This window comes from Peromyscus maniculatus, chromosome 4 (assembly GCF_049852395.1).
Source record: "Peromyscus maniculatus bairdii isolate BWxNUB_F1_BW_parent chromosome 4, HU_Pman_BW_mat_3.1, whole genome shotgun sequence".
In the NCBI taxonomy this organism is placed as follows: Eukaryota; Metazoa; Chordata; class Mammalia; order Rodentia; family Cricetidae; genus Peromyscus; species Peromyscus maniculatus.
The window spans coordinates 66,755,634-66,782,573 of record NC_134855.1 but is presented as its reverse complement, the minus strand read 5'-3'; the positions used below and the strand labels follow the sequence as shown (position 1 = coordinate 66,782,573).

The following is a 26,940-nucleotide window of genomic DNA, read 5'->3' as shown; positions in this document are numbered from 1 at the left end:
AAAAATATTCATGAAGCTTTAATAAGGTTGGAAATCAATCATGTAAATATATAAATTAGTGACAGTGGACTAGAAGTAATGGAAACAAAGTAAGAGCACTGCAGATTCTTTGCCAGAAAGGATTCTGAAATCTCCTTAACGATCTTTTTGTTTTTCAGGTTGCATACTGAGACATATTTTTGTGTTTTCCATATATTTTTAAATAAAATATAAATGCATTGTTTTCCCCCTTTGCCTACTTCCTCTTAGCCCCTTCCAAGTGCTTTCCCTCTAATTCCATTCATATTCTTCTGACTCTGAAACTGACAGCTTCTTGCTCAATTATTACTATACACACACACACACACACACACACACACACACACACACACAGGAACACGGTTTTTATAGAATGTTTCCTAGGTAGTGAAAGTGCTCACATGAAAATTCAGCATCCAAAAGATGAGAAGCATCGCATTCAAAAAAGCCAGTGTGAGAAGGCATAGGATTGGATCATTTTTAATTGTAATAAAATAACTGGCTATTTGATGTAAAGTGGTCAGCCCTAAAACTATATACACAAACAACAAAAAATGGACTCAACATGTTGCATTTATATATTTGTGCATGCATAACACACACACACACACACACACACACACACACACACACACAGTCTATAAGTGATCAACCCACCAGGGACTTCCCCTTTAAAGAAAATTGCTTTTCTTTCTGGGTGCCATCAACTGTTAAAAGCTCTTTAGCCTGGGGTGGAATATTGTGCCAAACTCCACCTTCCATGCTGAAACTTGTCTGGCCTGAGACTAGGAGGTCTTATTATGCATACTCAAGTGCTTCACATCAGTTCATATATACCTTTTGTGGTTTTGTGTGTTTTAGTGTAAGAATGTTCCTCTGTCAGAGGACAACTCATGACGGTAGCATCTCTTTCATTATACTGGGGATCAAACTCTGGTCATTAGGCTTAGAGGCAGCAGGCTTTACTGGGTGAACCAACTCCCTTGTTCTCTTTACAGGATTCCTAAAAGGTAGATTCTTTTCTGTGTTTGTTTACTGCTATCTATACAAAGATACAATTTGTTATAAATAACTAGTTTCACATATGTGAACGACTGAGACAACTTTGTCTACTCTTCTGTTTAGAATTCCACTGAAGTCATGAGATAGAAGTGGATGCTTTCAAGTATTCTAGACACCCAAACACAGGTCTATAGAGAGATAAAAGAAACCAGATGCTGTCTGAACATCAGCTACAGGTTCACCACTGTAGAGCACAGAACTGATTCAAAGTTTGCTCAAAATTCGTGGAAGGTGTTTTTCTGTTGAGCTTTTCTCTCTGAAACAAGCCTTATAGGCGATCAAATGGGATGGAATAACAGTGTTTCAGAGTTTATACTCTTGGGACTCACCCAGGATCCTGCTGGAAAAAAGGCATTATTTGTCGTGTTTTTACTCATATATATTGGAACAATGGTGGGCAACCTGCTCGTTGTGGGGACAGTGATTGGCAGCCCCTCCTTAGACTCACCAATGTACTTTTTCCTTGCCTATCTGTCCCTCATAGATGCCATGTATTCCACTACCATTTTGCCCAAGTTGCTTATAGACCTACTTTGTGATAAAAAGACCATTTCCTTCACAGCTTGCTTGATCCAGCTATTTGTAGAGCACTTATTTGGTGGTGTTGAGATCTTCCTTCTGGTTTTTATGGCATATGATCGATATGTGGCCATCTGTAAGCCACTGCACTATTTGACTATCATGAATAAATGGGTTTGCATCAATTTGGTGGTGGTATCTTGGGCTGGAGCATTTGCCCATGCTCTGCTTCAAGTTCTTTCTGTGTATAAACTTCCTTTCTGTGGCCCTAATGTCATTGATCACTTTGCTTGTGACATGTATCCATTATTAGGCCTTGCATGCACTGACACCTACTTCCTTGGTCTCACAGTAGTTGGTAATAATGGAGCAATTTCTGTAGTGGTCTTCATTCTCCTTCTCATCTCCTATGGAATCATTCTAAATTCTCTTAACATTCACAGTCTGGAAGGAAGGCGCAAAGCCCTGTCCACATGCAGTTCCCATATCATGGTGGTTGTCCTCTTCTTTGCTCCCTGCATTTTCATGTATGTTAGACCTGTTTCCAACTTTCCTATTGATAAGTTCATTACTGTTTTTTATACAGTTTTTACTCCCATATTGAATCCTTTAATATATACTTTGAGAAATTTAGAGATTAAAAAATCTATGGAAAAGCTCTGGGGCCAAGTGTTCACTTCAGACAGAGTAAGAATTTCTTCTTGTTACTCCTAATTTTAAAGAAAATATCAAGTATATACCCTAGTAGTGCATTTTACAATTTCTACATTCTTATTAACACTTGCAATTGTGTGATTTGGTGTTTTTGTGAATGAATCCTTTGTGATTTTAATTTTCTTTTTTATTGCTACATTGTCAGCCATTTGTTGAATTTCCTACTTTTACTATTTTCTGTAAAATGTGTATTTTTCTTCTTTCTTTCAATTTTTCAATAAAATATTTTTTTTAACAATATGGATTGGTGAAGTTCTTTAGGTTGTCTTGATCTAATTTTTTAATTTTTTTATGTGTTGCAAAGTCATCTATTTGTAATTTTTGCTTACACTGTTTTCATTCGTTGATATGTTTTGATGAATACAAACTTCCAATTAAATTAAACTTTATTTAAAAATTTTCTAAAAATATTTTACACAGACCATCCCTCTTCTCCTTCCAGACCCTCCCCACATTCTCTCCCATTTGGATTTACACACTTCTGTCTCTTCTTAGAAAACAAACAGTCATCTAAGGGATAACAATAAAATAAAATAAGAAAAAAGAAAAACAAACAAATTGGAATAGGAAAAATAAATAAACAGAAGGAAAAGAGCCAAAGAAAAGGCAAAAGAAACAAATGTAGACACAGAGACCCATTTGTTTGTACATTCAGGAATCCCATAAAAACACAAAATCAGAAGTCATAATATATATGCAAGGACCTGTAGAGTACAAATAATAATAATATAATAAAAGCTGGGACATGGCGCTATGAGACAAGGAACCTCCAAATATGTCATTGAGCTCATTTTATGTTGGCTATCCATTGATGCAATCTGAACTTACTGGTAAGACTAGTTTGTATCTTCAGTGAGTGAGATTCCTTTGAAGAAAACTGACTTTTCACTGCATGTGGTTATCAACTGGTGATAGCATCTTTGTTAGGGATTAGAGCATGTGTCCTCTAATCCTTTCAGTTGTAGGACCCTGTCTTGTGTATACCTATCCAGGCCCTGTACATGCTGCCTCAGTCTTTGTGAATCCATATTAGAAGGAATTGTTTCCTTGGTATCCTCTATCCCTTCTGGCTCTTACACTGTTTTTGCCTCCTCTTCTGCAGGGTTTCCTGAGCTCTGTAGGGATTTGATGGAGACATCCCATTTAAGAATGAGTATTCCAAGGCCTTTCATTCTCTGTACATTGTCCAGGTGTAGGTCTCTCTGTTGATGCTATCATTGCACTAGTACATCATGCAGACACAATTGTAGGTTGAAGGACTTATAGCTGGGTTGGTGTTTACATTTTTCCTTTAGTATTGTCCAGAGTGCCTTCCAGTATCAAGCATACTATCCTACGGGGGTGAAGACTCAATGTAGGTACCAGTTCAACTTCTTCATGTTCAATGATTTGTGTAGGTGTTGTATTCAGCAATAGGGCCTTGCCGTCATTTTATGGTGAGCAACATATAGCCTTGGCAACAGGTTGGGTTCTTTGGGGGCTTCCATGGGACCCCTGTGGCCAACAACTCAATTATATATTACCCGTTTCTGATACTGGAAGCCTCATCTGATGAGAAGAGATGCCCAATTTGGGCTCTGTTTTCTCCATTATTTGGTGATTTTATTTAGATGGTCTTTATATAGTTATCTGTTTTAGAAAGCTTTTACTGTATTAGGTTTCTTTCTTTTCTTTTCTTTCACTTTTTTTGAGATAGGGTTTCTCTGTGTACCTTTGGAGCCTTTTCTGGAACTCACTCTGTAGCCCAGTCTGACCTTGAACTCACAGATATCTGCCTGCTTCTGCCTCCTGAGTGCTGGATTTGAAGGTTTGTGCCACCACCACCCAGCTGTATTAGGTTTCTATATTAATCCTCAAATGGCCCCTAATTTCAGCTGTCTCTCTCCATATTTCTCCCTTGTCCCAAGAGTTCCCACATCATTCACCCATGTTTAGCCTGGTGAGTATGTTTGAGTAACCCATTCTTGCTTTTCTGCAACCTCCCAAAGCTAGCTAGTGACTCTCCTTATCTTTTCTGATTTGTTTCAGTTTGAATCTATTTTGTCAGTTATTAGGATTGAGACATCTGCTTTCTTCCTGGTCCCATTTGTCAGAGTCCGTCTGTCCATCCTTTTACTATATCTTTAAACTACACTGTCCTTTTTTGTAGGCAGCAGAGATGGATTTTGTTTCTTGATCCATTCAGTCACTATATACCTTCTGACTGGAGAGGTGAAGCCATTATAGTTAATGTTATTAAAATGTGTGCTAATTGTGGTCACCCTGTTATTTATTTTTGAAGTTGTTTGTGTTCTCATTGGTATTTTGTATTTTAATAATTATTGAAGGAATCAGTATTGTCTCAGGATACCCAAGACCAAGTTCTCTTCATAAAGAAGATTTATTTGCCCCAGAGGATGAAGGGCAGGGAATAAGAGACAAAGACAGAAGATAGAGGACAAAGGAGAAGGATAAAAGAGCAATGGAGAGGGAGAATGGGTATTTGTCCCAGAGGGACAAAGGATTGTCTCTGGCCAGAGAGGAGAAAGACATGGCCCATAGGCAAATGATGGCTTATAAAGGTAAAAGGGGAAACTCTGTGTTAGGATGAGTTGTTTGATTTTAATTGAGCATCTTAATTAGGTCAGCTAAAGGGAACTTTTGATTGATGGACTTCAGTGGTCAGCCTCAGGAGAAGGAAGTGACTAAATAAGGGAATGGACCTTGGAGGCTAGCTTTAGGAATGTAACCTAACAGTTTTTAGCAAGGCAGAGAGAATGAGGGAAAAGAGAAAGAACTGCCAGGGCCATGCTCACCATGCTTGGGCTGGCCAGAGTCTCTTCATTCCAACTTTTTTGATTTATTATTGTGTTTTTGGGTGTTGGGTAAGTAGGTGCTGTTCTTTCTGACTGCTTCCTACTGAGACTGGGGCATGTTGTAAGGGGACCCAAGCAAGCTGGGTTCCTGGTCAAGGTTTGTAAGAGCAGGCTGTTTCACCTGTTGTACCATAGGAAAATGTAATCTGTAAGGCTGGACCAGGATGTAGACTCTGAGTAAACGGCTAGGGTTGGCTCTGAAGTTGCTAGAGCGCTCTATAGTTGATTTCAGATCTGTCAGGACAGATAGACTAGGGGTAGAGATGAAGCTATGGAGTTTGGAAAAAATTTTATCTTCGACGTACATTTGAAAAGTTTAGGTTCACCCCCCACCAATTGTAGCCTTTAGTTGCAGGCCAGCAGGCAAGACTCCTGCAGGCAGGCCTGCCCACATCAGACCCTAATATCTGCAAGTCCTAGACTCCTGCAGGCAGGCTTGCCCACATCAGACCCTAATATCTGCAAGTCCCAGACTCCTGCAGGCAGGCCTGCCCACATCAGACCCTAATGTCTGCAAGTCCCAGACTCCTGCAGGCAGGCCTGCCCACATCAGACCCTAATATCTGCAAGTCCCACTCCATCCCCCAAACCTACCCATCAACACCTCAGCAGGTCCCTGAGATACAGCCAATTGGACCAAGAGTGGCTCTCTGAGAAACAGACACCACTTGCACCAACTGGAAAAAGAGATGAGTAGATGCTACTGCAATAATACATTCAACAACATAAAGAGCAATATAGGAGCACCAGAACCTAGTGGGTCTACAATAGCAAGACTTGAATATCCCAACAAAGAAGAAGTAGAAGAAAATGAGCTTAAAAATGACTTTATGGAGATGATAGAGGCCTTTAAAGAGGAACTAAAAAATTCCCTTAAAGAAATCAAGGAAAAGACAAAAAATTGGAAGAAATCAATAAATCCCTTAAATAAAGTCAAGGAAAAGCACTCAAACAGGTGAAGGAAACAGTTCAAGACTTGCAAATTGAAATAGAGGTAATAAAGAAGACACAAACCAAAGGAAATGATGGAAATGGAAAATCCAAGTAAATGAACAGGAAGTACAAATGCAAGCATAACCGATAGAATGCAAGAGATGGAAGAGAGAATCTCTGACTTTAAAGATACAAATAGAGGAAATAGATTTGTTGGTCAAAGAAAACACTAAAGCCAACAAAGTCAGAATACAAATCGTCCAGGAAATCTGGGACACTATGAAAAGACCAAACCTAAGAGTAATAAGGATAGAAGAGGAGAAGAATACCAGGTCAAAGCACAGAAAATATATTCAACAAAATCATATAAGAAAAATTTCCCTATTAAAAGAAGGAAATGCCTATGAAGATATAAGAAGCTTACAGAACACCAAATACACTATACCCTGAAAAAAGTCCCATCACCACATAATAATCAAACTACTAAACACACAGAATAAGGAAAGAATATTAAGAGCTGCAAAGAAAAAAGGCCAAATAACATATAAAGGCAGACCCATCAGAATAAGATCTGACTTCTCAATGGAGACTTGGAAAGCCAGAAGGTCATAGACAGACATTATGCAGATACTAACAGGCCACAGATGCCTGCCCAGACTATTATACCCAGAAAAACTTTCTATCACCATAGACAGAGTAAACAAGATATTACATGAAAAAACAGATTTAAACAACACATCCAAAATTCCAGCCCTACAGAAAGAACGAGAAGGTAAACTCCAACCTAAGGAAGTTAGATGCATCCATGAAAACACAGGCAATAGATAATTCCACACCAACAAATCCCAAAGAAGAGAAACACACACACACACACTACAACCAAAAAATAACAGGAATTAGCAATCACTGGTCATTAATATCCTTTAATATCAATGGACTCAATTTACCTATAAAAAGACACAGGTTAACAGAATGGATATGAAAACAGGATCCATCATTCTGCATACAAGAAACATACTTTAACTTCAAAGACAGACACTACCTCAGAGTAAAAGGTTGAGAAGAGATTTTCCAATCAAATGAACTTAAGAAGCAAGCTGGTGTAGTTATCCTAATATCCAACAAAATAGACTTCAAACTAAAATTAATCAAAAGAGATTGAGAAGGACATTATATAGACAGTTATATAAAGAAATAGTTAAAAAAAATAAAGTCTTTAAAGAGACAGTAAAGGTAATAGGAAAAATAAGGCACATAAAGATGGATATTACACAGATAATCTGGATTGTGTTGTCTTTGATGTTTTTAACTGCAAAAAGATATTTGTTTGAAAAGGTTGCTAAATTGAGCTCCCATCCTGCCCAGGACCTCACATCAGGACAAGAGGTTCTGGCCATCGGGTAGGATCCTCTCCACCCCCACAGGGAAGGTTCCCCTTCTCCAAAACCCCGGCAAAACCTGCAATCTCCATGCCCTGCTCCCACGCCCATCTGCGTGAGACCCCAGCCACTTCCTGAGACTTAGAGACAAGCCCCAGCTCCCTTCCTGCCCTGGACCTCCCATCTGGACAAGACAGAGAGGCTTCCTGAATCTGTCAGCTCTGTCTAGACCAAGAGCCCTGATAAGACCAAGAACAAATCCACAAGGAGATGGGCAGACATCAAGGCAGAAGTACATACAACAAAATGAAGAGCAATACAGCATCACCAGAACCTAGCCCTCCTCCAACAGCTAGACCTGAACATCACAAAATGGAAGAAGCAGAAGAAAGCAACCTTATGAATAACATCATGAAGAGGGTAGAGGCTTATATAGAAGGAATCACAAATGAAATTGAGGAAAAGATAAACAAAAAATGGGAAGAACGCTATAAAAAAACTAGAGGAAAGGACAAATAAAGCAGAAGAAAGCCATAAAGGCCTGAAAGAAAATCATGAAAAAGCAATAAAACAGATGAGCTATGTTCATATCAGCATTGTTTGTAATAGCCAGAATCTGGAAACAACCTAGATGCCCTTCAACTGAAGAATGGATAAAGAAAATGTGGTACATATACACAATGGAGTACTACTCAGCAGAGAAAAACAATGACATCATGAGATTTGCAGGCAAATGGATGGATCTAGAAAAAAATCATCCTGAGTGAGGTAACCCAGACTCAGAAAGAAAAACATGGTATGTACTCACTCATTGGTGGATACTAGATGTAAAACAAAGATGACTGGACTGCTACTCACAACTCCAGGGAGGCTACCTAGAAAACAGGACCCCAAGAAAGACACAGGGATCGCCCAGTGACAGAGAAATGGATGACATCTACATGAACAACCTGGATGTGAGTGGGGGTAATGAAGGGCAAGGTTTGAGGGAAAGAGAGCTTAGGGGAGCAGGAGATTCCACCTGGATCAAGAACAGAGAGGGAGAACAAGGAATAAAAGACCATGATAAATGAAGACCACATGAGAATAGGAAGAAGCAAAGTACTAGAGAGTCCCACAGAAATCCACAAAGATGCCCCCACAATAGACTGCTGGCAATGGTTGAGAGACAGCCCGAACTGACCTACTCTGGTGATAGGATGGCCAAACACCCTAATTGTCATGCTAGAAATCTCATCCAATGACCGAGGGAATCGGATGCAGAGATCCATGGTCAGGCCCCAGGTGGAGCTCCGGGAGTCCAATTGGCGAGAAAAGGGAGGGTTTGTATGAGAGAGAATTGTTGAGACCAAGATTGGAAAAAGCACAGGGACAAATAGCCAAATGAATGGAAACACATGAACTATGAACCAATAGCTGAGGAGCCCCCAACTGGATCAGGCCCTCTGGATAAGCGAGAAAGTTGATTGGCTTGATGTGTTTGGGAGGCATCCAGGCAGTGAGACCAGGACCTGTCCTCAGTGCATAAGCTGGCTGTTAGAGACCTGGGACTTATGCAGGGACACTTGGCTCAGCCTGGGAGGAGGGGACTGGACCTGCCTGGACTGAATCTACCAGGTTGAACTCAATCCTCAAGGGAGTCTTTTCCCTGGAGGAGATGGAAATTGGGGGGGGGCAGGCTGGGGGGAAGGTGGGAGTTGGGGGCGGGTGGGATGGGGGAGAACAAGGGAATCAGTGGCTGATATGTAAAATTAAATTAAATTATAAAATAAAAAAAAACAGATATAATGGGAAAAAAACCAACCAAACAAACAAAAATGTATTTTAAAATATAGTTTGACTATAAATATGTGTATTCTTGAACTATATAATTTTTATTTTGTGTATTATAATTAAATTATGTGCTATACAGTTTTCTGAATTTCTTAGATATTTGATCACATTGGATGCTTCTTCCACTTAGAGTTGTATGAGACACAGATCAGCCATGTTATCTTACAAATAATATATTTAAGGTTGCTGGATTTAATTTATTTGTTAAATTAATAAAAAACAACTTTTGGTAGATTCTATCACCTACTTGTGGTCTTGTATCTAGACCTTTGTGACAGTGAAGGGCCAACGTTTAACTAAACACATGAGGATACATTACTGGGACTGAGGGAAAATGATAGCATTGGAGGCCTTTGGCACCGCTGCTTCTTAGAAAATAACAATTTCTTTTATAAACCATTGTCCCATGACTATTGAATACAGATTAATGGAATAAATGAACAGAATGAGCGTAACTGTGACTTCATCTCACACTCCATCAAAGGCTTTCACACCCACTGAAGGACAGAACTATAATTGTCAGTGTTTCCAAGAATCACCCGAGTAGCTGAAGTCTGTTTAAGCTGGTGTGGATTGTGCTGGTTCTGGATCGTGTGGCCTGCTCCTAGTGGTGGAAGGACTTTGGGGCTGGGGACAGGGCCCCGTAGTGGGGTCAGGGAAAATCTAGGCCAGCATGGGCCCTGTAAAGAGACCCTGGTAACAGAATACAGACAGGGGCATGGTTCAGCTGGCAGTCATGCTCTGGCTGGCATGTCAACACTTTTAGTTATTAAGCTTATTTTCTCTTACATGCAGTTTGGATTTTGATTTGTTGGAATCATCACATGATGTGGAAAACAGTAAGTTAAAAGCTTTAGTAGGTGTTTGAATTCAGATGGAAAGGACAAAGAATACAATGTCTTCCTATATTTCAATTCTCCATCTTTGAGTGATAATTTTTTATTATTGAGAATATTTTTATTCATTTTACATATCAATCACAGATCACCTTCTTCCCTCCTCCTGCCCCTCCAACCTTCCTCCCCAACCCACTCGCTATTCCCTCCTTCAAGGAGGTAAGGCCTCCCTTGGGGAGTCAGCAGAGCCTGGTACATTCAGTAGAGGCAGTTCCAAGCCTCTCCCCCTGCCTCAAGGCTGTGCAAGGTGTCCTACCATAGGTAGTGGTCCCCCAAAAGCCAGAACATGCACCAGGGATGGATCCTGATCCTACTGCTAGGGGGGCCCTTAAGCAGATCAAGCTATACAACTGTCTTGCTTATTTTACCTAAAAAAAAATTATACCCATATCTGTTCCCTCCATTTCCTAACAGTAAAAGCATCTTTATCAGACATGTTCTTTATTTTACAAATAACACATTTGAGGTTGCTGCATTAAATAATTTGTCACACAAATTTTAAATTGCATATTTTAGTGGAACCTATCAGCTGCCAGTGTTGTGACCTTGTATCTAGGTCTTTGTGACACAGAAGATCCAACCTGGAAGTAAGCACATGGGAGCATCTACTCACTGGAGCCAATGACCAAATAAAAAGCTCAGTAACAGGATATTTTTAATCATTTTTTAAAATAACTTTTACTAGTGGAGTTATTCAATTAATATCATACAGTAATTACAGAATTAAATGAACACAACGAAAGTTATTATAGTCCTATTTCACATAAATTAAGGCCTCCATCAAAAGCTTCCATGCTACCAAAGAGCAGAAACATTGTCTGTCCCAAAATTAGATAATAAGTACAAACTTCACAGACTGTACTTCAAACTCTGTAGCTCAAAGCAGCTGTGCAGATTCTCTCTGACCATCAGTGAAGGACTGTGGTTTGCTAGGTGATATTGGGAATGGGGACTGAGGTTGCTTCCTCCTCAAAGGTATTTTAAATGTTACCCACATTATTTAAATATTTCATACTTCAACATTAGCTCATAGTTTCTTGATCATTATACTAGGAAATTTGTTTTCTTATTATAGATTTTTTTTAAAATCAGCTTGGCTGTTAGCTACTCATTCTTGGCAACATACAAGGCCTTTACCTCTAGGGATTATTGAAAAGAAGTCTGTTCAAAAGAGATGAGCTCGTTTGAACTTGTTCCAAATATTTTAACAAGCTTATCTATTTAAATAGTGATGGTGTGAAAGTCATAGATAGTATTGTGAATATAAATGGAAGAAAAGTTTTCCTGACCAAATGACCCAGGAAACCTTCGGTATTTAACCCTTGATGTATCCCATCTTTATGCTGTATTCATTGTTATGGCAGTTTGTGTATAGGCTCAATTTCCTGGGGTCTTCTGCATACAGTAAATGTTTTTAACAAGAAAGGAAAGAAATTTACAGAGATTCTGAGTGATGGACAAAGAAGACTTCTGGTAGTATTCATGAGAAACTTTCACCATTAATGCTTCAGTAACTTAAATCACTGATTTGTCATATTGATTCCCTGGCTTATTTGTGAGACACAAGGATGTTGCTCTACTTCGTTAAAGTCAAGACTTTTTAATGCCTTTAGTACAGTTGATTAAGAGAGAAAAATTCATATAACTAATTGTAGGGCTGTGAATTTTTAATTAACATGACCATATAAAGAGCATTAACAATTTCTATTTATTTGGTAGACATTTTACACACATGCAAATACATCTTTGATTTTTATGAAGAAATTTCCTTAGAATGTGACAATGTTCATCTACTATTTTGAGTAAGTTTTGACATTAAATTTCAATATTTAAAATTTAAGTTTTAACTTGGATATTCTTAACATTTCTCTGAAAAACTAAGATAATAGAAATTTTTGTGGAAATGTCTTTTCTGCAGTCTCTTGGTGCTCTTTCCTCATCTATTGAATATTTATATGTTGTTATGTGTTCCATGAAGTCACATAGGTACATGAAATAATTTCAGCTATCCTAGAAAAGGAACCTTTGATTTTTCTGGAACACAAATGAGAACCATGTTGTGAGTACATGAAACCACAAACAAGGAATACTAGCTAAAGATCCCTGCAAAACACTGAAGTACAGCTGATATTTTAAGTCATATGTTCTCACAGCAAGTATCTAACTTGGGAAAATTCAGATGCTACACAAAGAAATTTATCATAAAATATAAGTATATTTGCTATTAGTGTCAAAGATTGCTTTTTGGGAGGGTTATGTAACATTTCAACAAAAAGGCAAGTGAAACATATTGCTATTGCATTATTAATATTGTGTATAGGATAAAGGACAGTGATTTATTATTTTTGTTTTATGGGACATTGTGTTTTATGTGTTTTGTTAAAAAGGATGCCTAATCACTTTAGAATATATTTAAACAGGAAAGTTAAAAATTGCGTGTCCTCTCAAGTGTTTAAGGTGTACAAGACCAAATATGTATTATACTTCAGTTGCTTGATGTTGTATTTTATGTTTGTATCTTTTGAAATTGCCGAATGAATATGTTATTATATGTAAATAGAAAAAACAATGTAAGAATACATCAACTTCGACCACAGAGGCTTTTTTGACTGTTATTGAACAATGCTGCACAGGATATTTAAAACATTTTATTGGATTATGCAAAGACATTTTCATGAATTCTTTGGTGTGATTGGGGTAAACACTGTCCTGCACGTTCCTGCTCTCCTCTTCTTTACCCTTTTGTCCCTCAAGTTCCTCTTATTTTCCTGGATATTTTCCCTTCCACTCTCATGTCTTCTGTGAGTAATTGATTTTATGTTTCTACTGAAAGTCTAAGACTCACGAGCAAGAGAAAATATAATTCTATTCCTTCTGATACTGATAAGATGACTAATATGTTTATTTTCAATTGCATCTTTGTTTTGGCAAGTGATATTATTTCACTCCTCTTTAGGGTTAATAAAAGTTCAGTGCTATGCAAGTTATTAAAGAGAAGACCATTTTTCAAAAAATGATTTGTTCTTAAAAACTGGATTAAACTATTATTTTTCTATAACTGTTAATAGTCATGCAAATTGAAAGTAGTCATACTATTTTCCAGTGTTTATAGAATCAACCCTTTGATACTGTACATTATATACAAGTCTAGTAGTGTGTAGCTTATGTACTCTGTTTTTTCTCTATTATATGAATAATCACATTAGGCTCTAGAAGGTTTAGCCTGGTGAAAACCAATGCTGATCAATACTGAATGCAACTGAACTATGTAGAAATAAAGTGTAGAAGACAGACTTTGCTTAAGTGATACAATATTCTTATGCTCTGTGACAGGTGGCCTTTGGCATTTGGGTACTTCAAGAATGACAATGATAGATGTTCTGACTCAATGGAAGCATATATGTGAGTGAGACACGTGTAAGATGCATCCCAACTGCTTCTACAACCACTCTGACTCTGCACATGGCCTTCTTGATGACAAATCTGTGCAAATGGAATTTTGCTTGCTATTAGTCCAAATGTCTTTTTTTCACGGGTAAATATTGATAATATTTTAAATATGATAAATTAATTAGTATTTATAATAAAACAAATCATTCCTAAGATATACGATTTCAATCTAAATCCAAAAAGTGGTTCATGAGCAACACATATGATGATTTTTCTAACCCAGACTATGTCTATATTGCTGTTAATGGACAGAAATTCTCATGACTTATTGTCAGCGGGTGCTCACAGTAAAACATCCAAGAATAGTGATCATAACCACCACTGAGATGTCTGATGTTCTGAATGAGGTATAGGCATTTATAAGAACACCAACATAGTACTCTAGGAGAGGGATATTATGCAAGTCCCTGTGGTACAAATGGTGAAACAGAGGCAGAAGGAGACTTACTAAGATGATTAAGATCAGGATGATGCAAACTGAATGAACCTCATGCTGTAACCAGGTGTGTAGCTGCACAGTCCACAGCTTTCATCACTGCTCTTTTCCTGAATGAGTATTTCTCAGATTCTTTTTTGCTACACCTTGTACAAAAAAAATTAGAGACATTATTTGGTCACAGTAGTTATTACATTCAGTTTTACATTATTTGTATCATTTAGGAAGCCATGTTAAACTTGGAAATATTGTGCAAATATGAAGAAGTGGAAAATGGCAATAGAATAGAAAGGAAAGAGGTCAGAAATAACAGTGCTGTAGACCATTAGAGACTGTGAGACTGGGAAATACTGTCCAATCCCCTTGGTTTTCAGGATGCAAACAGAGACATGTTTGTTCTCATGCTTAGAAAATGAATACAACCAACATCTTTGCATTTTAGCTATAATTTTCTTTGAGTGTTATGCTTTTGGAGACCCAGACAGTGAAGTCCTTGGGGGTAAACTCCCTTTCATGGTATGGGTCTCAAGCTGGGCCAGTCATTGATTGGTCTCTCCCACAATTTCTGTTCCATTTTTACCCCAAAACATCTTGTAGGCAGGTCAAATTGTGTGCCTGGGTTGGTTTTCTAATCCCTCCACTGGAAGTCTTGCCTGGATACAGGAGGTGGCTAGTTTAGGCTCTATCTCCTCTATTACTAGGAGTCTTAGCTAGAGTTACTCTGACAAATTGCTGGAGCTTTCCATTGCACTAGATTTCTAACTCATCCCAGAGATGCCCCTAGATTCCAGTTGTCTCTCCTAGTACTCTCTCCCTCCAACCTCCTCCCACCTAATCCTTCCTGTTCCTATCCTTACCCTCACATCCAGACCCCTCCTCCTGTCCAAACACAGTGTCTATTCTATTTCACCTTTACAGTGATATCCATGCATCCATCCTTCAGCATACCTTATAATTTAGCTTCTTTGGGTCTGTGGATTGTAGCATGGTTATCCTTTACTTAATAGCTAATATCCACTTATGAGTGAGTACATTCTATGTTTATCTTTCTGAGTGTGGGTTACATCACTCAAGATGATGTTTTCCCATTCTATCCATTTGTCAAAAAATTCATTATGTCATTGTTTTTAACAGCTGAGTAATACTTAATTGTGTAAATGGACCACATTTTCTTTATCCATTATTTGATGAGGGACAGCTAGGCTGTTCCCAGTTCTCATGCAATTATGAATAAAGCTGCTATGAACATAATCATGCAAGTGTCCTTGTTGTAGGATTGAGTGTCCTTTGGGTATGTGCCCAGGAGTGGTATAGCTGAGCCTTGAGGTAGATTGATTCCAAATTTTCTGATAAACTGCCATATTGAATTCCAAAGTGGCTGTACAAGTTTGCATTCCTACCAGCAATGGAGGAGTGTTCTCCTTGCTTTAGATCCTCACCAGCATGAGCTGTCACTTGTGTTTTTGATCTTAGTCATTCTGACAGGTTTTAGATGGAATCTCAGAGTAAATTTGATTTGCATTTCCCTGATGACTAAGGATGTTGAGCATTTCTTTAAGTGATTCTCATTCATTTGAGGTTCTGTTGAGGATTCTCTGTTTACATCTATCTATACCCCATTTTTAATTGCACCATTGGATTTTTTTGATGTCTACTTTCTTGAATTCTTTATATATTTTGGATGTCAGCTCTCTGTCAGATGGGGGGTTGGCAAAGATCTTTTCCCATTGTATAGGCTACTGTGTAATGAATTTTAAATACTTTTAAATGTGTGGGTGACACAGATAACTCTGTCTGTATTTCTGTCTAGAGATTCACTGATACTGAGATAAACCTAGTAATGATAAATTTATTAACAGAAATGGAATGAAATTTGTTTCAAGGGGGAAGCTCAACAGATATTTAGTAAAGAGCTACCACGGGTTAACTAATCTAGAAGACAGTATGTGCAACATGACTCACAGTCTTGTTCACAATTCATGTCAGGTCCTAGTCTTCTGATCTCCTTCTCTGAAACAAGCCTGATAGAAGAATAAATGGACCAGAACAACAATGTCACCGAGTTTGTCCTGCTGGGCTTCACTCAGGATCCTGCTGGGCAAAAAGCATTATTTGTTATGTTTTCACTCATCTACATTGTGACAATGGTGGGGAATCTGCTCATAGTGGGGACAGTGATTGTCAGCCCCTCCTTGGGCTCCCCAATGTACTTCTTCCTTGCCTCTCTGTCACTCATGGATGCTGTTTATTCCACTGCCATCTCACCCAAGTTGATTGTAGACTTGCTCCGTGTTAAAAAGACTATCTCCTTCACAGCATGCATCAGCCAGCTCTTTATAGAGCATTTATTTGGTGGTACTGAGATTGCTATTCTAGCAGCAATGGCCTGTGATCGTTATGTGGCCATCTGTAAGCCTCTGCATTATTTGATTATCATGAATCGACGGGTATGTATCATCTTCTTAGTGATGGCCTGGGTGGGAGGTTTCATACATGCTTTGTTTCAAGTTCTTGCTGTGTATAAACTTCCTTTCTGTGGTCCCAATATCATTGACCACTTTGCCTGTGACATATACCCACTATTGCTACTTGCATGTACTGATACCTACTTCATTGGCCTCTCTGTCATTGGCAATAATGGGGCCATGTGTATAGTGATCTTCATCCTCCTACTACTCTCCTATGGAATCATCCTAAGATCTCTCAGGAATCACAGTCTGGAAGGGAGACGTAAAGCTCTGTCCACCTGCAGCTCCCATATCACTGTAGTTTTCCTCTTTTTTGTTCCCTGTATTTTCATGTATGTTAGACCTGTTTCTAGTTTTCCTGTTGATAAAGCCATTACTGTATTTTATACCATTGTCACTCCCATGTTGAATCCTTTAATATATACTTTGAGGAATTCAGAGATGAAAAATTCTATAGAAAAGCTCCTGCAAAAGTTATTAAGTCCCAATAGATTAAGCCTTTCTTCTTGATGCTTATGTTACAAAGCACTAGGCAACAATGATGAATGAATTCTAGTAGTATGTATTCCATCTTGAACATTCACCAGCCCTTGATATTTTGAAAATACTGTTATTGTGAATGTAATGGGAAAGTATTGTTTTTGTTGTGTTTTTTTTACAGTTAGTATCGTTGGGCATAGTATTATTCTTTTATTAGCTATACTTTTTAACAAATTTTTGATAAATGAAATTTTTAATAAATGGTTTTCTTTAAAATTTTACTTTGGTTATTTCTCTGTTTAAATAAAATGCTGATTGGCCAGTAGCCAGGCAGGAAGTATAGGCGGGACAAGTAGAGAAAGAACTGTGGGAGCAAGAAGGCTGAGGAGGAGACACCAGCCTGCCAACCAGGGAGCAGCATGTAAAAGCAACAGGTAACACCATATAGGAACATGTGGTGACATATACATTAACAGAAATGGTCTGAGTTTAAATGTAAGATCTAGTCAGTGGTAGGCCGGAGCTAATGGCTTAGCTGTTTAATTAATATAAGTTTCTGAGTGATTATTTTATAAGTGGTTGCGGGGTCTGTGGAGCTGCTCAGGACAGGAGAAAGCTTCAACTATAAAATTTTGTCATGCAATATATTTTGGTTTTAGTTTTTCTCCTTCCATACCTGCTCCCAGATCCTCCTCCCCTCAAAACCCACCTTTATCTTCCCTCTCAACCTTGTCCTACCTCAACTGAACTTTCCAGGCTTTGCTGACTCCCCATGGGAGCCCCTACCCTTTTGGAAGGGGGGGAATGGGGAGTGGGTCTGGGGGAAGGCTTGGGGAGGGAGCGGGAGGAAGGATGAGAGGGGGATCTGTGGTTGGTATGTAAAATGAATTAAAAAAATTCTTAAATGAAAAAAGAAAACAGGAACAAAATGAAACAAACATCAAAACAAATAAAATCCATTAAGAGAAAACGTGCCAAGCCAAACAAAATGGACAACACCCCCAGAAACAAAGGAATCTAAACCAAAACAACAAACCCATGGAATTCATTTTCTGTTGCGCGACCACTATAGAGCCTGAGGCCTGTCCTGGAGTGTGGTTGATATACCCAGTGACACCCCATTGGAAAATACTGTTCTCATCTCTCCCAGCAGGTATCAGTTATACATAGCTTCTTGGTTTGTTGTAGAATATTATTTTAAGGTGTGTTACATTTGTTTATGCTGTGGAACATTTGTTTAATGATACAAAGATGTGTTGCATTCTTTTGTGTTGCATTTGTTTACCTCTGTGAAGCTATGTTACTTTGCCTGACTAAAACACCTGATGATCTGATAAAGAGCTGAACAGCCAAAAGCAAGGCTGGAGAAAGGAAAGGCGGGGCTGGCAGGCAGAGAGAATAAACAAAAGGAGCAATCTGGAAGGAAAAGAAGAAAGATCAAGAATAAGGAGAGGAGGATGCTAGGGACCAGCCACCCATCCACATAGCCAGCCACAGAATAAGAGTAAAAATAAGATGTACAGAAGTAAGAAAAGGAAAAAGCCTGGAGACAAAAGGTAGATGGGATAATTTAAAGTTAAGAAAAACTGGCAAGGAACAAGTTAACATCAGACATTCATAATTAAGAATAAGCCTCTGTGTGTGATTTATTTGGGAGCCTGGTAGCAGGCTCCCCAAGAGAGAAAAACCTGTGGTGATATTTTATTTGTGCTGAAATGTGATCTTTTATTTGTATGTTAATAAATAAAGTTTGCCTGGAGATCAGAGGTCATAGCCATAAACAGAAGTCAGGGAGTGGTAGCACATGTCCTTAATCCGATCATATGGCAGGCAGAGAGTCTCTGTGTGTTCAAGGACACAGCCAAGCATGGAGACACATGCCTTTATTCCAAGTACCAACCATAGAGACCTGGAGGTATGTATAGGCAGGCAGTGATGAGAAAGTGATGTGGCTGAGCTTTGAGCCAATAGAAGGCAGAACAGGAAGGCAATAAAGGCACAGGTTAGACAGGAAGAGGCTCTCTTGGGAAGCTATGGAGAGATGGTGAGCTAAGGTTAGTTGGCATCTATTGCTCTGATCTCTATTGCTTACACCTCTGTATTTGGCTCTGTGTTTCTTCTTCAATAAGACTGCTTAGAAAATCATCTACAAAAACCAACCAACAACATTGGTATGAAACTTTATTTCCACTTTCTCTTTTTAGTAGTGGGATTTTGTGTGGCTTGAATCTGTGCAGGTGGTGTGCATGATGTCACAGTCTTTGTGAATCCACACATGCAAAAGTGTCTGGAAAATATTGTTCCTTGAATTCATCCACCTTTGTGGGGGATCAACCCTCCTATTTATTTACCCCAGGGACTCTTGAGGAATGATGAATAAGAGACTTAGAAATGAAGAGGGGAGAGAAACAGAGAGAAATACAGGATAGTCTCGGGTGGGCCTGGATTCTTATCCACCAGCCCAGAATTTTATTCCAACGGCTATTTATAACAATGCCAAAGGGTGGAGCAAAAGACCACCCCCTTGTTAGTTACAGTCAAGTGTAGACCCTTACAAACACCTGGTACCTAGGCCCATGGTCTAATCATCCTCTTATGCAGACCTGCTGGGAACAGCCGCTAGGAAACCTAGTGGGCTCTAACAGGTCCCTCTTCTTTATATTTTAAAAGAAAAATCTCTTGATGCAAGTGCATCAAACTTAAAGACTTCCTTAGCTTCATCATTAACATTAACAGGTTAACATAATTCTAACATGAATATTGCTATGCACAGTTATAATTCTCTCAATATTACATCTTAAAGCAAACTCTTATTAGAACCATTTGAATTTCTTGCTAACAAAACACAGGAAAAACTTCTGATGTGTTCACATCAAAACTTAAATACTTCATTAACGTCACCAAACCATGGTGCATCAATATCAACAGGTTAACACAGTAATTCTTTTTTTTTTTTTTGTAAATATATCTGAGTTTTAATTGCAGTTAATGGGAGGAATACAGAAGTGGTTTTACTCCATTTTCCCAAAGTAGATGGATGTATCCTTGCTTCCATCACCGAGAAGAAATACATGATGGATGCAGACTTAGCCTGAGTTGGTTTGTTAGATGCAGTCTTTGAAAAGTGTCCCCAGAAGATCCTAATGCAATATTGCCTCAGTACTGGCCATCCCTCAATTAACCCTAGGCCCCAACATCCCTGTCACTATGGGAACAGATTAATTCTAGCTACAATGCCATCCTGTGTTGATTAAGAGCATTCTAGGTCATTCCAGACAGGAAGGGTATTACCCAGAAGAACAGCTTGGAAACATTTCAAAATAAGCTAACAGTAATTATAACACAAACATTACTATACACAATTATAATTCCTACAAACCAATTCAATATTTAACCATTTACAATTTCTTACAAACTGACATTCAAAAAGAATTTCTTTTTTCTTAATTTTTAATATAATTTAATTTTACATATCAGCCACGGATTCCCCTGTCCTCCCTTCTTCCTCATCTCTGCCAACTTCCCCCCAGCCCAACCCCCATTCCCATCTCCTCCAGGGCAAAGACTCCCCTGGGGATTCAGCTCAACCTGGTAGATTCAGTCCAGGCAGGTCCAGTCCCCTTCTCCCAGACTGAGCAAAGTATCCCTGCATAAGTCCCAGGTTCCAAACAGCCAGCTCATGAACTAAGGACAGGTCCTGGTCCTACTGCCTGGGTGCCTCCCAAACAGTTCAGGCTAGTCAACTGTCTCACTTATCCAGGGGGCCTGATCCAGTTGGGGCCTCCTCAGGTATTAGTCCATAGTTCATGTGTTTCCATTCATTTGGCTATTTGTCTCTGTGCTTTTTCCAAGCTTGGTCTCAAAAATTCTCACTCATACAAGCCCACCTCTTTCTCACCAATTGGAATCCTGGAGCTCCACCTGGGGCCTGCTTGTGGATCTTTGCATCTTCTTCCCTCAGTCATTGGATGAGATTTCTAGCACAACATTGAGGTTATTTGGCCATCCTATCACCAGAGTAGGTCAGTTCAGGCTTTCTCTCACCCATTGCCAGTAGTCTATTGTGGAGGTATTTTTGTGGATTTCTGGGGACCTCTCTAGCACTTTGCTTCTTCCTATTCCCATGTGGTCTTCATTTATCATGGTCTATTATTGCTTGTTCTTCCTCTCTGTTCTTGATCCAGCTGGAATCTCCTGCTCCCCTATGCTCTCTTTCCCTCAAACCTTGCCCTTCATTACCCCACTCATGTCCAGTTTGCTCATGTAGATCTCATCCATTTCTCTGTCACTGGGCAAACCCTGTGTCTTTCTTAGGGTCCTGTTTTCTAGGTAGCCTCCCTGGAGTTGTGAGTAGCAGTCTAGTCATCTTTGTTTTACATCTAGTATCCACCTATGAGTGAGTACATACCATGTTTGTCTTTCTGAGTCTGGGTTACCTCACTCAGGATGAGTTTTTCTAGATCCATCCATTTGCCTGCAAACCTCATGATGTCATTGTTTTTCTCTGCTGAGTAGTACTCCATTGTGTATATGCATCACATTTTCTTTATCCATTCTTCAGTTGAAGGGCATCTAGGTTGTTTCCAGATTCTGACTATTACAAACAATGCTGATATGAACATAGCTGAGCAAGTGCCCTTGTGGTATGATTGAGCATTCCTTTGGCATATGCCCAATAGTGGTATAGCTGAGTCTTGGGGGAGATTGATTCCCAATTTTCTAAGAAAGCACCATATTGATTTCCAAAGTGGCTGTACAAGCTTGCATTCCCATCAGCAGTGGAGGAGAGTTCCCTTTGCTCCACATCCTCTCCAGCATAAGCTCTCTTGATCTTAGCCATTCTGACAGGTGTAAGGTGGTATCTGAGAGTCATTTTGATTTGCATTTCCCTGATGATTAGGGATGTTGAGCAATTCCTTAAATGTCTTTCAGCCATTTGAGCTTCCTCTGTTGAGAAGCTCTGTTTAGTTCTATAGCTCATTTCTTATTTGGACTGTTGGGCATTTTGATGTCTAATTTCTTGAGTTCTTTATATATTCTTGATATCAGTCCTCTGTCAGATGTGGGGTTGGTGAAGATGTTTTCCATTTCTGTAGGCTGTCGATTTGTCTTGTTGACCATGTCCTTTGCTCTATAAAAGCTTCTTAGTTTCAAGAGGTCCCATTGATTGATTGTTTCTATCAGTGTCTGTGCTACTGGTGTTATATTTAGGAGGTGATCTTCTATGCCAATGCATTCAAGACTACTTCCTACTTTCTCTTCTATCAGGTTCAGAGTAACTGGATTTATGTTGAGGTCTTGAATCCACTTGGACTTAAATTTTGTGCATGATGACAGATATACATCTATTTGCAGCCTTCTACACATTGACACCCAGTTATGGCAGCACCATTTGTTGAAGATGCTTTCTATTTTCCATTGTACAGTTTTGGCTTCTTTGTCAAAAATTATATGTTCATAGGTATGGGGATTAATGTCAGGGTCTTCAGTTTGATTCCATTGGTCAACATGTCCATTTTTATGCCAGTACCAAGCTGTTTTTATTACTGTAGCTCTATAGTAGAGCTTGAGATCAGGGATGGTGATGCCTCCAGAGGTGGCTTTATTATTTAGTATTCTTTTGCCTATCCTGGGTTTTTGTTTTTCCATATTAAGTTGAGTACTATTCTTTCCAGGTCTGTGAAGAATTGTGTTGGTATTTTAATGGGGATTGCATTGAATCTGTAGATTGCTTTTGGTAAGATTGCCATTTTTACTATGTTACTCCTACCTATCCATGAGTATGGGAGATCTTTCCATTTTCTCATATCTTCTTCGATTTCATTCTTCAGAGACTTAAAGGTCTTGTCATATAGGTCCTTTGTTGGCTTAGTTAGAGTTACCCCAAGGTAATTTATATCATTTGTGACTATTGTAAAGGGTGATATATCTCTGTTTTCCTTCTCAGCCTCTTTGTCAATTGTATATAGGAGGGCTACTGATTTTTTTTTTGAGTTGATCTTATATCCTGCTATGTTGCTTAAGGTGTTTATAAGCTATATCAGTTCCTTGGTTGAATCTTTGGGGTCACTCATGTATAGTGTCATGTCATCTGCAAATAGGGAAAGCTTGACTTCTTCCTTTCCAATTTGTATCCCCTTAATCTCCTTATGTTGTCTTATTGCTCTGGCTAGAATTTCAAGTACTCAAGCAGAGAAGACAGCCTTTGTTCATTCCTGATTTTAGTGGAATCACTTTGAGTTTCTCTCCATTTAATTTGATGTTGGCTGTTGCCGTGCTATAAATTGCCTTTATTATGTTTAGGTATGTTCTCAGTATTCCTGATTGCTCCAAGACCTTTATCATGAAGGAGTGTTGGATTTTGTGAAATGCCTTTTCTGCATTTAGTGAGATGATCATGTGGTTATTTTTTCTTTGAGTTTATTTATATGGTGTATTAGATTGATGGACTTTCTATGTTGAACCACACTTGCATTCCTGTGATGAAATCTACTTGATCATGGTGGATAATTGTTTTGATATGTTCTTGGAGTCTGTTTGCCAGTATTGTATTGAGTGTTTTTGCATCAATGTTCATGACAGAGATGGGTCTGTACTTCTCTTTCTTTGTTGTATCCTTGTTTGGTTTAGGAATCAGGGTAATTGTAGCCTCATAGAAGGAGTTTGGTAATGTTCCTCCTGTTTCTATTGTGTGGAACAATTTAGAGAGTATTGGTATTAACTCTTCTTTGAAGATCTGGTAGAATTCTGCGCTGGGCTTTTTATTTATTTATTTATTTATTTATTTATTTATTTATTTATTTATTTATTTATTTATTTATTTTGTTGGGAGACCTTTAATGACTGTTTCTTTTTCCTTAGGGGTTATTGGACTACTTACATAGTTTATCTGGTCTTGATTTAACTTAGGTATGTGGTACCTATCCAGAAAATTATCCTATTTTTTTTTTTTTTTTTGATTCCAGTTTTGTGGAGTAGAGGTTTTTAAATTATGACCTGATGATTATCCGGATTTCCTCATTGTCTGTTGTTATGTCCTCCTTTTCATTTCTGATTTTCTTAATTTGTCTCTCTCTGTCTTTGGTTAGTATGGATGAGGGCTTGTCTGTCTTGTTGAATTTCTCAAAGAACCAACTCTTCGTCTCATTAATTTTTTGTATTGTTCTCGTTGTTTCTATTTTGGTTTCAGCTCTCAATTTGATAATTTTCTGGCACCTATTCTTTCTGGGAGAGTTTGCTTCTTCTTGTTCTAGAGCTTTTATGTGTGCTGTTAAGTCACTAGTGTGAGATTTTTCCAACTTCTTTATGTTGGCATTTAGTGCTATGAATTTTCTTCTTAGCACTGCTTTCATAGTGTCCCATAAGTTTGGTTGTGTGGTGTCTTCATTTTCATTGATCTCTAGGAAGTCTTTAATTTCTTTATTTCTTCCTTAACCCATTGGTGATTCAGTTGAGCATTATTCAGTTTCCATTAGATTGTAGGTTTTCTGTAGTTTTTGTTGTTGTTGAAAACTAACTTTAAACCATGGTGGTCTGATAGAATCACCATGGTTCTTCCAAATTTTTGTATCTGTTGAGATTTGTTTTGTGGCTAAGTATGTGGTTGATTTTAGAGAAGGTTCCATGGGGTGCTGAGAAGAAGGCATATTCTTTTTTGTTAGTATGGAATGTTCTGTAGATATTGATTAAGTCCATTTGAGTCATAACATCAGTTAAGTCTTTTATTTCTCTGTTAAGTTTTGATTTGGGATATCTGTCCAGTGGTGAAAGTCTCCCACTATTAATGTATGGGGTTTTATATGTCATTTAAGCTTTAGTATTGTTTCTTTTACATATGTGGGTACCCTTGTGTTTGGAGCATAAATGTTCAGAATTGAAACTTCATCTTGGTGGATCTTTCCTGTGATGAGTATGTGATGCCCTTCTTTATCTCTTTTGATTGATTTCAGTTTGAAGTCTATATTAGGATGGCTACACCTGCTTGCTTCTTAAGGCCATTTGACTGGAAACTCTTTTACCAGACTTTTATTCTTAGGTGTGGTGGTATTGTGTTCCCCAAAATATTGTGTACCCTAATAAACTTACCTGGGGTCAGAGAACAGAAAAGCCACTAGATACTTAGGCTAGAAAATGTTGGCACTCACTCCTTTAATCCTAGCATTCCAGAGGCAGAAATCCATCTGGGATCTCTGTGAGTTAAAGACCACATTGGAAACAGCCAGGCATGTGTGCCTTTAATCCCAGGGAGTGAGCCTTTAATCCCAGGGAATGATGGTAGAAGGCAGAAAGATATATAAGGTGTGACGATGAGGAACTGGAAGCATTTGGCCTGGTTAAGCATTTGGCTGGTTAAGCTTTTAGGCTTTGGAGCAGCACAGTTCAGCTGAGAGCCATCCAGTCTGAGGAAAGATCAGCTGAGAAGTTGGCCAGGTGAGGTTATCTGTCTCTCTGATATTCCAGTATTCACCCCAATAACTGGCTTCAGGTTTGATTTTATTAAGAACTGTTAAGATTCCTGCTACACGTTGGGCGCCAAGTTCTGTGGGATGGCCTGTATGTCAAATGTCTTGCTCTGATTGGTCAATAAATAAAACACTGATTGGCCAGTAGCCAGGCAGTAAGTATAGGCAGGACTAACAGAGAGGATAATTGAGAGAACAGGAAGGTGGAGTGAGACACTGCCAGCTGGCACCATGACCACCAGCATGTGAAGATGCCGGTAAGCCATGAGCCATGTGGCAAAGTATAGACTTTTAGAAATGGATTATTTTAAGATGTAAGAACTAGATAGCTAGAAGCCTGAGCCATTAGGCCAAACAGTTTAAATAATATAAGCATCTGTGTATTTATTTTTATAAGTAGGCTGTCGGACTGTTAGGGCTTGGCGAGACCCGGAGAGAAAACTCTCCAGCTACACTTAGGTAGTGTCTATCTTTGAATTTGAGGTGTGTTTCTTGTATGCAGCAGAAAGATTGGTCCTGCTTTCGTATCCATTCTGTAAGCCTATGTCTTTAATAGGTGAATTAAATCCATTGATATTAAGGGATATTAACGACCAGTGATTGTTCATTCCTGTTATTTTTTTTGGTGGTAGTGTGTGTGTAATTCTTTTCTTTGGGGTTTCCTGCTGTGGCATTATCTATTGCCTGTGTTTTTGAGAGTGTGTCTGATTTCCTTAGGTTGGAATTTTCCTTCTAGTGCTTTCTGTAGGGCTGGGTTTGTGGATAAGTATTGTTTAAATCTGGCTTTGCCTTGGAGTGTCTTGTTTACTCTGTCTATGATGATTGAAAGTTTTGCTGGGTTTATTAGTTTAGGCTGGCATCCATGGTCTCTTAGTGTCTGCATTACATCTGTCCAGGTCTTTCTGACTTTCAAAGTCTCCATTGAGAAATCGGGTGTTATTCTGATGGGTTTGCCTTTATAAGTCATTTGGCCTTTTTCCTTTGCTGCTCTTAATATTCTTTCTTTATTCTGTACATTTAGTTGTTTAAATGTTGTTTAGTTGTTTAATATTATGTGGCAAGGAACTTTTCTGGGGGGGTCTAGTCTGTTTGGTGTTCTATAGGCTTCTTGTATCTCCATAGGCATTTCCTTCTTTAAGTTGGGAAAGTTTTCTTCTTGATCTTGTTGAATATATTTTCTGTGCTTTTGAGTTGGTATTCTTCTCCTTCTTCTATCCCTATTATTTGTAGGTTTGGTCTTTTCATGGTGTCCCACATTTCTTGAACATTTTGGGTCATGACTATGTTGGCTTTAGTGTTTTCTTTGACTAATGAATCTATTTCTTCTACTGTATCTTCAACGCCAGAAATCCTCTCTTCCATCTCTTGTATTCTGTTGGTTATACTTGCATCTATAGTTCCCGTTCATTTTCTCAGATTTTGTATTTCCAGCATT

General features: G+C 38.6%; 2 protein-coding genes across 2 annotated transcripts; both read left to right on the top strand.

Annotated features, from left to right (window-relative positions):
- Nucleotides 1-1,362: 1,362 nt before the first annotated feature.
- On the top strand, nt 1,363-2,313 carry LOC102919275 (olfactory receptor 4A5-like). Its single transcript, XM_006998189.2, has one exon. The coding sequence runs from the start codon at nt 1,363-1,365 to the stop codon at nt 2,311-2,313; it is 951 nt and encodes a 316-aa protein (XP_006998251.2).
- A 9,144-nt stretch (nt 2,314-11,457) lies between these two features.
- On the top strand, nt 11,458-17,315 carry LOC102918981 (olfactory receptor 4A5-like). Its single transcript, XM_015991095.2, has 3 exons — nt 11,458-12,011; nt 13,543-13,744; nt 16,082-17,315. The coding sequence occupies exon 3, from the start codon at nt 16,132-16,134 to the stop codon at nt 17,071-17,073; it is 942 nt and encodes a 313-aa protein (XP_015846581.2). The 5' UTR covers nt 11,458-12,011; nt 13,543-13,744; nt 16,082-16,131; the 3' UTR covers nt 17,074-17,315.
- The last annotated feature ends 9,625 nt before the right edge of the window (nt 17,316-26,940 follow it).